Genomic DNA, 12,215 nt, shown 5'->3' with positions numbered 1-12,215 from the left:
CTGGATGTGGCTGAGCAGTGACTTTCCCCAGCTGGAGTGTGGTGTTGTAATGAGATATCAGGGCCCCCAGACTCCCTGGAATGATTCCTGGGATTGTCCAAAGATGGGAGATGGTGTTGGGAGTGGGAGGGGTGGCTCCTGGCTCCTTGGTGGGGGGCAAGGAGAGAAGGAACCACCAAGCCACAGCTTCCTATCTCTTAGTGAAAGGACACAGGATGTTCAGGGGTCCTGGTAGTCCCTGGGCTTTGCCACTTCCTCATCTTGCGTAACCTCCCTGAACCTCAGTCTCCCCACCTATAGAAAGGAAGTCAGTTCCTCCTTGGGTGAGCTAGTTGATCTTTGGGCATCAGGTTCTTCATCTGAAGTTGGAAATTACTGGCACAGGGGCATTTTGTCTTATTGGATAGGGAGGTAGACTTTTAACTTTTTTTTTTTTTTTTTTTTAATCTTGTGAGAGAGAGATCAAGAGCAGGGAAAGGACAGAAAGAGGGGGAGAGAGAGAGAGAATCCCAAGCAGGCTTTGCACCATCTTTGCAGAGATGGGCTTGATTGACCTCACAAACCATGACCTGAGCCGAAGCTAAGAGTTGGACACTTAACCTACTGAGCCACCTAGGTGCCCTGGACCTATAACTCTCTTAATCCTCTGTGGCCAGAACCAGCTTTACAAAGTGTCCCTCTTGGCTTGCTTTTCCTCATGCGCATATTGTGACAGGTATGTGGGCACTGAGGCCAGAGCAGAATAGCGAGTTCACATCTCGTCCCCACAGTGAATGCTTCTAGACATTGAATAGAAGGTAGGCAGGAGGCTGAAATTTTTTTTTTTTTTTAGAAATTGTAATTTTTTGTTGTTGTTGAAATTCACATAACTTAAAATTAAGTATTTTAAAGTGAACAATTCAGAGGCATTTAGTATATTCACATTGTTGTACAACCGCCACCTCTGTTCACTTCCAAAACATTTCTATCACTCCGAAATGAATTCCTTATCCCCTAATGGGTCTCTCCCCATTCCTCCCTCCTCCCATCCCTTGACAAACACCAATCATCTGCTTTCTGTTTTTAGTGTTAAAAACAATTTTTTTTTACCATTTATTTTTGAGAGAGAGAGAGACAGCATGAGCAGGAGGGGAGGGGCAGAGAGACAGGGTGACTCGGAATCCAAAGCAGGCTCCAGGCTCTAAGCTGTCAGCACAGAGCCTAGCCCCGGGCTCCAACCCACAAAGTGTGAGATCATGACCTGAGCCAAGTCAGATGCTTAACCAACCGATCCACCCAGGCGCCCCTCTGTTTTTAGTGTTTTAAAAAATGGTGTAATTTCCATTTGGTGAAATTCACTTTTTAGCTTTTGGTTGTGTGAGTTTTGATAAATACATACAGTTGTGGAACCATCACCCCAATCAAGGTATTAGTTTCCTCCTCACTGTTCCCCATTGTCCCTTTGTGTAGTCCAGACCCCGGCAACCACATTGATCTGTTCCTATGTATGGTTTTGCCTTTTCTAAAATGTCATATAATTGGGATCATACAACGTTTAGCCTTTTGAATCCAGCTTCCTTCAGTTAGCATTCTAACTGTAATTTTCTTTTTGGGGGTCTATCTAGCTTAATTCACAAAGTTACATTAAAATGCGTGTCTGAAGGGAGGGGCTTAGCTAGGATCTGAGTGGGGACGGCCCTTTTCCAAGGCCAGTCAAGCTACCCTTTTCTCTGCCAGGTGCAAAGCGCTCTGGACGGGTTCCGTCCTGCTCCTAAGAGGATCAATAGAGGGCGCCGTGGGCCCAGAACGCGAGGCCCAGCGAGGGCGGAGGCTCCGCCTCTTTCCGGTGCCCGCGGGTCTGCTCAGCTCCTATAGGCCAGAGGAGGAACTTGGGGGCGGGGCCGGAAAGTCCCCTCGTCTGACCCGCAGTGGCGCGCCCCTAGACTCCAGGCGAGCTCCCCAGCAGGCGGCGGAAGTCAGGGGCGCGGACGCGGCCCCGCCCCTTCCCGGACTAGTCCCCCGTCCCCACCCCGGCGCGCATGCTCTTTGGCGCTTCAGTTGGCCTTGCGCGGGCTCCGGCCCGCCTGTTCCTCTGGTCCCGCCTCTGATCCCGCCCCCGCGCGCTCTCACGCACGCCTCGTACGCAAACGCCGCAAACGTGCGGCTTCCGCGTGTTCCCCGCTCGGAGGCGCTCGCCCACTTAATCCTGCGCCCGCCTGCGCCGAGGACGCGCCCTGCGGAAGAGGCCGCAGTGAAAAGAACAGGTGACGTTTATTTTAAGCCACAGTATCCGCAACATTGTGATTTCAGGTGATGAATGTAAGAAGCTACGCACAAAATACCTCAATCTTTTCTTCCTGCCATGTTTGGAAACCTTGTATGCATCCTGCCCTGACCGCATCTACGTAGGGATGGCCATGGGCCCGAGGCTAGCAGCCACGCGTGGGGCAGCTACAGGGTCCAGGGCCAGCAGCCACGCGTAGGGAAATGACAGGGTCAAGGGTCAGCAGTCACGCGTGGGGCAGCGACAGGGTCCAGGGTCAGTAACTACATGTAGGGTGGCTCTGGTCCAGGGTAAGCAGCCACGTGTGGTTTAGAAACAGGGTCCAGGGTCAGCAGCCACGTGTTGTGTGGCTCCGGTCCAGGTGGCCACCCACCTGCGGGCCAGGCCTGGTGGTCTGGAAGGGCATGGTGTCCTGCAGGCTTTGTGCATACTGGCCTGGGAGGAGGGATAAGTGAGTATGTGGCAATGGGTTGGTGTAGGACTTCCAAGTCCTGCTAAGAAGCTTGGATTTTATTTCTTGTGAGGGGTTGGGCATCTAGGAAGGACATGATCAAGGCCATGTTCAACAAAACCTCTTTTTTTTTTTTTTAAATGTATTTATTTATTTTTGAGAAGAGCACAAGCAGGAGAGGGGTAGAGTGAGAGGGAATAAAGCAGAATCTGAAGTAGGTCCCAGGCTCTGAGCTGTCAGTAGACAGCTCTGATGCAGGGCTCGAACCCGCAAACGGTGAGATCATACCTGAGCCGAAGTGGGTTGCTTAACCGACTGAGCCACCCAGGCTCCCCAACAGAACCTCTTTACTGAAATATTGCATGATACATACTCAGAAGTGTAGCTTATGTGTTTAGCTCCGTGAATTTTCACAAACTCAATATATATCCATGTACCCAGCACCCCACCCAAGCTCTCAAGTGGTTTATTTTTTCTAAACTTTCAAAACAATTGTGGAAATAATTAGAGGTACAGGGAGGTGGTACTGTGTACCCTTCCCTGGACCTCCACCAGTGGTAACATCTTGGATTCCTTAAGTACAACACCAAAACCAGGTAATTGTGATTGGTGCAGTGCACTAGGCTTACTCGGATTTTACCGGTTTTACGTGCTTTCGTTTATGTACGTGTGTATGTAGTTACGCATCATTTTGCACCAGCCATGTGTGAGTTGCTCTTCATCCTTACCAGCAATCGATATTGTCAGAACATTATGACATATGGGGCATCTGGGTGGCTCAGTTGGCTAAGCATCTGACTCTTGATTTAGACTCAGGTCATGATCTCATGGTTCACGAGTTCAGTCCCTAGGTTGGGCTCTGTGCTGACAGCTTGGAGCTGTCTTGGGATTCTCTCTCTCCCTCTTGCTCTGCCTCTCCCCTGTACGCAAGCATGTGCACTGGTTCTCAAAATAAACAAACCTAAAAAACATAATGACACATATTCAGCCATTCTGGTAGGTGTAGAGTGAAACCTCCACTGTTGTAATTTCTATCACTATGGACTAGTTTTGCCTATTTAATTTAATTTATTAAAAAAGTTTTTTTAATGTTTATTTTTGAGAGAGAGAGAGAGACAGAGCATGAATGAGGGAGGGGCAGAGAGAGAGGGAGACACAGAATCCGAAGCAGGCTCCAGGCTCTGAGCTGTCAGCACAGAGCCCGATGCGGGGCTCGAACCCACAAGACTGCGAGATCACGACCTGAACTGAGGTCGGATGCTCTGAGCCACCCAGGTGCCCCTAATTTTTTTTCATGTTTATTTATTTATTTTGCGAGGGAGAACGGGGGAGGGGCAGAGAGCATGGGGGAGAGGCAGAGAGCTTGGGGGAGAGAGGATCCTAAGCAGGCTCTGTGCTGAAAGCCCAACGCAGGGCTCCATCTCATCCAGGAGATCATGACCTGAGCCTTAATCAAGAGTCGGATGCTTAACCGACTGAGGCACCCAGGTGCCCCTAGTTTTGCCTATTTTAGATCTTCATGAAAATCATATAGTACTTATGCTCTTCTTGTCTGGCCTTTTCTGCTCAACACAGTGTCTCTGAGGTTCGTTTATGTTTTTGTGTGTATCAGCAGTTTATTGACTTTTATGGCCAACTGTATTCCCTGGTGTGAATATACCACAGTTGATTTAGGCATTTGCCCAGCAGCAGACTTACAGGTTGTTTCCAGCCTACAGCTATCATGAATATGTTTTAGAATATACTGTCCTCCAAAATAGATTGTGCCAATTTCCCCTTCTCCTCTCTGAGTGGGAGCTGGGAAAGTGGCAGTGGAGGAGAAAATACATCCTGAGCACGTACCATTGACCCTCTGTGGTGGTGGCTTCTTTGGGAAGGGACTGGGCATTCTTGGTTCCTGGTGGCCTCCCCTGGCCTATTTTAAGCGTTTCTGTTGGGAAAAACCTCATGGAAACGCTTGTCTGCTCTGATGTACTCAAGGATCAGTGCATTTTACGGCATCCTTCTTAAGAAAACCCTCGGAAGAAATTCCTGTGGAGGCTCAGTAGCAGAAATAACTTCATTTCTCCTGAGCCATTGGTTTGTTCTTATTTTAAGGACACCGTGAATTGGCAACTGATCAAGTTACACACATGTGAGGTCCTTACATATCAAGTGCCGTTTGCTTTTGTATCAGCCTTACGGATCGCTCCGTTTTGCGTGCTGGCCTCTGTGTAGTTTTCAGTCCTTGCTTTCCTGTTATACTTTATGAATACCTGGGAGCCACGTTTATGCTTTTCTGTCGCAGGTGGGGTGTAATGAATCAGTCACTTAACGCCATGACTCGGGGGCATCTTTGGCAGAGGAGCAGTTGCCCTGGCTCTGAGTGGTGTTGGAAGGGTTGTCTAGCAGAAGTGGGAGCCTTCCTGTGACCTCAGCCTCCTTGGCCGTTGATGAACTGGCCTCATACTGGCTTCAGACAAGCATGTAAAGCACCAGCAAACCCTCCAGCTGCCTCTGAAGCTGGCTGCCGTGTCATCCTTTGCCCCAGATTTTGTTGGCTCTGGCTCCACCTTGTCCCACCCGAGCCCTTCCCAATGTCCCTTCTTACCCCGCTGCCTGTGTGCTTTCTTGGATGCTGCTGACCTTGTCGTGTCTGTCGTTTTCATTCTCTCTTGAGTTTTGCTCCCTCTCCCCTTGCCCTACAAGTCCTTGGCTGGGAGTAGAGTTAATATCACCCCTGCCTTGGTCCCCTCGCTTCTCTGGCCCTGCCATATTCCAAGTTTCTTGTGTTGATGGACAGGAGCGTGTGCTGACCAGGAGGAGGGGGTAGGACCGGGGGCTGCGGCTCCTAAATGCAGCAGCTGTAGAAAGGAATGTGCTCCCCAAACCCACTCTCCCCCTGCCACACCCTGGGTGCTGTAAAGGAGCTGGGAGTGACAGCTGCAGAGCTTCCTGAATTAGGGGGCCTAAGTCACAGGTTCCCCCGCGGGGCCGCCTGTTTTAGCGGATAGCCTCAGGATCAGATTAAGGAGGAGGCAGGAAAGTGACTGGAAGAAGGCTGCAGGTGCTGCACACGTCTCAGAGATCAGCTCTCTCGTTGCGTCTCGCCCTGTGGCAGATAAAGAGGATGTTCCGAAAATCCCAAGAGAGAATTGATGAAAATCTCCTGTTCTCCTATTGAGAGAAGAATGTATTGGTAGGGCTGGGCAGGCACTGAAGGTCAATGGGGGGCTGCTGGTTTGAGATCAGGGGAGAGGCATTCTCCATTCTCCAGGGAATCCTCGTGGTGCCTGTCCCTGGCCTTCAGCAGGAAGGTGGGGTGGCAGGTGTGGTGACCTGGAGCACTCTGACTGGTTCTGGGCCTCACATCGTATTCAAAAGAGCAGAACTAGCACTCTCTGGTAGTGAGTTCCCTGTACCTGGAGGTGTTCAGTCGGAGGCTGGATAGAGTTTTTTGTGGGGGGGATTCCTGTAATGGATGGGAATTTGGGTCCTTCTGAGGATAAATGGGAAAATATGGTGAAGGTTGCTTTCTGCACTGTGTTAGCACTGAGTATGGAGCAGATCCAGATGCAGAGGCCTGCCTGGTAGGGTCCGACCCCGTTTTCTCAGTCCCTCAAGGAACTGTTGAGGTACGGATTGACCTAGGAAAAAAATCAGTGGCCAAAGAGGGACCAAACTGCAGGGACTATGTGAGGCTGAGGACCCTTAGGCAGAGGCTCTGGCAGCTTCTGTCCAAAGAACGAGCTGGGGAGAGGGCCAGGCCTTGCTCTGGGCAGACAGCAGCAGCCCCGGAGGGTGGGTGATGTGGGGTGAAGCCGGTGTGGAGCTCTTACAGGGCAAAGTGAGGTCTCTTTAAGAATTATGACCTGGTATGGGAATGCACGCTGGTGCAGCTACTTTGGAAAACAGTGCTGAGGTTCCTCAAAAACCTAAAAATAGAACTACCCTATGACCCAGCAATTGCACTACTAGGCATTTATCCATGACATACAGGTGTGCTGTTTCGAAGGGACACATGCACCCCCATGTTTATAGCAGCACTATCAACAACCAAAGTATGGAAAGAGCCCAAATGTCCATCGATGGATGAATGGATAAAAAAGATGTGGTATATTTATACGATGGAGTATTACTCGGCAATCAAAAAGAATGGTATCTTGCCATTTGCAACTACGTGGACGGAACTGGAGGGTATTATGCTAAGTGAAATTAGAGAAAGGCAAAAATCATATGACTTCACTCCTATGAGGACTTTAAGAGACAAAACAGATGAACATAAGGGAAGGGAAACAAAAATAATATCAAAACCGGGAGGGGGACAAAACAGAAGAGACTCATAAATATGGAGAACAAACAGAGGGTTACTGGAGGGGTTGTGGGAGGGGGGATGGGCTAAATGGGTCAGGGGCATCAAGGAATCTTCTCCTGAAATCATTGTTGCACTATATGCTAACTAATTTGGATATAAATTTTTAAAAATAAAAAATAAAATAATAAAAAAAAGAATTATGACCTGGGAGGGGCACCTGGGTGGCTTAGTGCTTTAAGGGTCCACGGTCCGACTTTGGCTCAGGTCATGATCTCGCGGTTTGTGTTTCGTGGTTCGAGCTCTGCATTGAGCTCTGTGTTGATAGCTCAGAGTCTGGATCCAGATTCGGATTCTGAGACTCTGTGTCTCCCCCTCTCTGCCCCTCCTCCATTTGCGCTCTGTCTCTGTCTGTCTCTCAAAAATAAATAAACATTAAAAAAGTTAAAAAAAAAAAAAAAGAATTATGACCCGGGAGTTTCTCTTCAATTGAGTCTACCCTCCTTTTTAATCTCTCACTTTCCAAGCAGGGTGCCTTCTACTTTGATGTTTAAAAATTGTGGTTAAAATTTACCATTTTAATCCTTTTTGATTTTTAATTCAGTGGTATGAAGCACATTCACGGTGTGGTGCAACCATCAGCACTGTTCTTGTCCAGAATGTTTTCATTATTCTAAATAGAAACTCTGTATCCATTAAACGCTAACCCCTGTGCTCCCTTCCCTCCACCCCTCCACCCCTGGCACCCACCATCTACTTTGACTTTTTTTTTTTTTTAGTCTTTTTGATTTTTCTAGATGCCTCATATAAGTGCATTCATGCAATATCTATCTCTTATGAACTGACTTGTGTCCCCCCAAAATTCATGTTGAATTCCTAACTCCTAGTATCTCAGAATGTGACTGTACTTGGACACAGGGTCTTTACAGAGGTGATTATGGTAAAATGAGGTCACACGGGTGCGCCCTGGTCCAAGGTGATTGGTGTCCATACAAGAAGAGGAGATTAGGACACAGATGACACAGACCAAGAGATGACCATATGAGAAGGACACAGTGAAGAGACGCAGTGGCTCCACAAAGCCAAGGAGAGAGGCCTCAGAAGAAATCACACCTGCCGGCACCTTGATCTTGGACTTCCAGCCTCCAGAACTATGAGAAATAAATTTCTGCTGTTTAAGCTGCCCGGTCTGCAGCGTTTTGTTATGATGGCCTCAGCAAACAAATACATTGCCCTTTTGTGACTGGCTTATTTCATTTAGCATTAGCATTTCGGACGCTCATCCGTGTTGTCGCATGTATTAGAATTTCATTTTTTTTATAAAATTTTTTTTAACCTTTATTTTTGAGACAGAGAGAGACAGAGCACGAACGGGGGAGGGGCAGAGAGAGAGGGAGACACAGAATCGGAAGCAGGCTCCTGGCTCTGAGCCATCAGCCCAGAGCCCGACGCGGGGCTCGAACTCACGGACCGCGAGATCGTGACCTGAGCTGAAGTCGGACGCTTAACCGACTGAGCCACCCAGGCGCCCCTAGAATTTCATTTTTTATGGCTGAATAATATCCCACTGTAGGGATAGACCACATTTGGTTCATGTGTTCATCTGCTGATGGACGCTTGGGTTGTTTATTGTGCTGCTGTGAACATGTCTCTGCAAGGATCTGTTGGAGTCCAAATGGGGTGTCCTTAAATCACATGCAGTGAGCCCTTTATACAGTGCACGGCTCACGTTTTCCCTTCCAGCCTGGTCTGGAGTCTGGCCCTTCAGCCTGTGTCTCGCTGTTCTCCCCCACAACCCTCCACCACCTTTCACCAACACACCAATTCCTCTCTTCCCCTGGCGGCATTCACTCCAATCGATGGGAGAAGTTGTGGCTTTGAGAGTCAGGCACGTCCGGGTTCACATTCAGACCACTCCGCTCTTAGGAGGTGATGTTGAACAAGTTACTGCAGCAGTCTGAGCCTCAGCCTTCTCATTGTGGCATGGTGGTGGCACGCCCACTTCTCGTGACAGGTGAAGCGCCTGGCCCAGAGCAGGGGCATCATTGACTTTGACTTCCTTTTCTCTCCCAGGTCCAGTACTGCCCCCTCCCTTCACGGTTGACGGAAGGCTCAGTGCTGGTGTGTTAGTCAGGGTTCTCCCAAGAAACAGCCAGTAGGATGTATGTGTATAGAGAGAGGTCGAGGGGACCGGAAGGTCGGAAATCCACAGGGATACCTGGTGGCTGGAAATTCTCACAAGAGTGAATGTTGCAGTCTTGGGTCAGAAAGCAGTCAGAGGCAGCATTCCTTACTGTTCCAGGGTGGGGAGCTGAGTCTTTTCTCTTAAGGCCTTCCACTGATTGGATGAGGCCCATCACATTATGGAGGGTGATCTGCTTGACTCAGAGTCTACAGATTTTAATATTAAGTACATTTAAAAAATACCTGCACAGCAACATTCAGACTGATACTTTCCAACTAGGCACCATAACCTAGCCTAGTTAATGCATAAAATTGACCATTGCAGTTGGTACCTTGTCAGTTTTCTTTAGATTGGCCTAAAGATTCAGTGTAATCCGTATTAAAATCCAAGAAGGCCTTTAAATAGCAATTTGCAGGCTGATTGCAAAATTCATACAGACGTGTAAAGGAACTACAATAGCTAAAGCAACTTTTAAAAGATCTAAGTCGAGGGAGTCACACTACCGCATTTCATGACTGATTAGGAAGTCACAGTGGAAGGACAGACATGTAGATCAGCAGGACAGAATATAGTTCAGAAATGGCTTTAAACACATACTGTCAACTGATTTTCAACATGAGGTGCGAAGGCAGTTGAGTGGGGGAAGGGTGGTCTCTTCCAGTGCTGCTGGAACCGCTGGATGTCCACATGTGAAAATCCTAACTTCAATTTTTACCTGGCAACCTATTGAAAATTACACAAAGTGGATCACAGGTCTAAATGTAAAAGCCAAAATTGTTACATTTCTAGGAGAAAACAAGAAAACATCTTGGGGACCTTGGGTTAGGCAAAGAGTTCTTTGAATTTGATGAAAATAAGGAATTTCTGCTTTTTGAAAGATACCTCAGTGCATGAACAGACAAGATGCCAATGGAGACAATTCTTACAGATTACGTATCGGATGAAGGGCTTGTATTCAGCATATGTATATAAAAAAAAAAACCATCAAAGCTCAATATAAAGAAACAACCCATCAAAAATAGTTGAAAGTTTTGAACAGGCTCTGCACCAAAAACACACATGGAAACGTGCTTAATATCATCAGTCATGGGCACCTGGGTGGCTCAGTCGGTTAAGCATCCCACTTTGGTTTAGGTTATGATCTCCCGGCTCATGAGTTTGAGCCCCGCATCGGGCACTGTGCTGACAGCTCAGAGCCTGGAGCCTGCTTCGAATTCTGTGTCTCCCCCTCTTTCAGTCCCTCCCCAACTCACCCCTGCCTCTCCCTCTCGCTCTCAAAAAATAAACATTAAAAAATTTAAATATCAGTCATTAGGAAAATGCAAATTGAAACTACAATAAGATATCACTGCACACCTACGAGAATGACTAAAATGTGAAAGACTGACCCTACCCAGGATCAGCAAGGATGTGGAGGAACTGGTGGCAGAAATGTAAAATGGCACAGTCACCTTAGGAAAAAGTTAAACGGACCCCCCACCATGTGATCCAGCCACTCCCCTTCTGGGTATTTACTGGAGAGAAACGAAAGTGAACGTTGGTAAGTGGAATTGTATACAGATGTTCCCGGCAGCTCGATCAGTAATAGCACAAACTTGGAGACAATCCAGTGTCTGTCACGAGGAGAATGGATAGCAAATTGTGGCCAGTCCATACAGTGAAGTACTGTCTGGAATACAAAGCAATGAACTATCGATACACAACTGCAACGTGAGCACATCTCAAAGTAAGTATGCTGAGTGAAAGAAGCCGGATAAAAAACACATACGATGTGGTTCCATTTACATCCACAAATACAAACTAATGTATAGTGAAGAGAGCAGCTCAGGAGCTGCTGGGGAGGGGGCTGGAGGGGGGAGGCATGAGGAAAATTGGGCAGTGAGGAATCTGGTTACTATTTTGATTGTGGTGATACACATATGTCAAAATGAATCAGATTTGAATAGCATTCTGTGCTGCAGGTGGATTAGACCCCAGCGAAGCTGTGTTAAATGTAAAGCCCATAGAAGAATGGCCAGTTGACTTCAGTTCCTCTCCTCCGTGACCGACTGCCATCCTCACAGTGACACCCTCCCTCCAGCCTGACAAGCCAGTGTCTGCATTCCCTCAGCTTCAGAGAACTGGTTCTTAGGGGCTGTCATGTGCCATTAGGAAAACTGCATCAAACATCACATTGCAGACACGACAGAAGGTTCTGGAACCCCCATGTTACTGGAAATGGATCTCTGTTCACTGTCTTACATCATAGCACGGGACATGTCTCCTAGCTTCCCCTTTGTCCTTCCGAGGCATCAGCATTCTATGTTTTCCAGAAGCCTGAGAAGGTTAAGCTCCTAGCCATCTACCTCAAAGGTCAGACGGCACAGGTTTCCTTAAGCAGCTATTGTGGCTTCACCCTCTTGACCGACCTGTGGGGCCGGGGGGGGGGGGGGGGTGGGAACGGCTGAAATGTCTGTCAGTGGCTGTCAAATAGAATCTCTCTCGCTTTGCCCTGTGGCTCCTTCATTCAGAAAACTGAGGCAGGTCAAGGTCAGTGACTTGGCCCAGACTTTAGATCAAGTTAGCATAGATGCTGAAAAGGCTCGGGTTCCTAACCCCTAGACCTAACCTAAGGGATGCCCCACTTTTTCTCTATCACCCCTGCCCTGTGACCCATGTCACGTGACCCCAGGGCCACTGGGGGGAGAGAATCCGGTCCGGGCTCTGCCTTCCGGGGCCTGACAGCAGGCACAGCAGTGGTGGAGCCAGCCTCTGCATGGCCTGTCAGGGTCTGCGCGGCTTCCCCATCACGTCCACCCAGTTGCCCTAGTGACTGTGTGACCCTTTCTCCCCCACCCGGCGCTGCCACCAGCCCTATAAATAGAGGCGAGGAGCAGCTGGGCTCTCTTGGCAGTCACCATGAGGGCGCTGGTCCTGCTCTGCTGCTTTGTGGCATCGCTCCTGCTCCCAGGACAAACAGGTATGACCCTTACCCCTGTCAGCCAGGCCAGATCACGACCCCCACGTGCCCTGAGGTCTTATGTTT

General features: G+C 48.6%; 1 protein-coding gene across 5 annotated transcripts in view; it reads left to right on the top strand.

The window, feature by feature from the left end:
- The first annotated feature begins 2,102 nt into the window (after nt 1-2,102).
- The window catches only part of SRL (sarcalumenin), a 46,558-nt gene continuing 36,445 nt past the window's right edge, over nt 2,103-12,215 (top strand). For 2 of the 5 annotated variants that reach the window (XM_015076541.3, XM_015076540.3), the window contains exon 1: nt 11,888-12,149. In XM_015076541.3, the coding sequence (XP_014932027.1) occupies nt 12,089-12,149 (61 nt within the window). In that variant the 5' untranslated portion in view covers nt 11,888-12,088. Of the gene's footprint in view, nt 2,244-11,867; nt 12,150-12,215 lie in introns of those variants that run through there. The other 3 variants (XM_027043367.2, XM_027043365.2, XM_015076538.3) reach the window with 3 other exon arrangements.

This window comes from Acinonyx jubatus, chromosome E3 (assembly GCF_027475565.1).
Source record: "Acinonyx jubatus isolate Ajub_Pintada_27869175 chromosome E3, VMU_Ajub_asm_v1.0, whole genome shotgun sequence".
Lineage (NCBI taxonomy): Eukaryota > Metazoa > Chordata > Mammalia > Carnivora > Felidae > Acinonyx > Acinonyx jubatus.
This window is presented reverse-complemented; position numbering and strand designations above follow the sequence as displayed.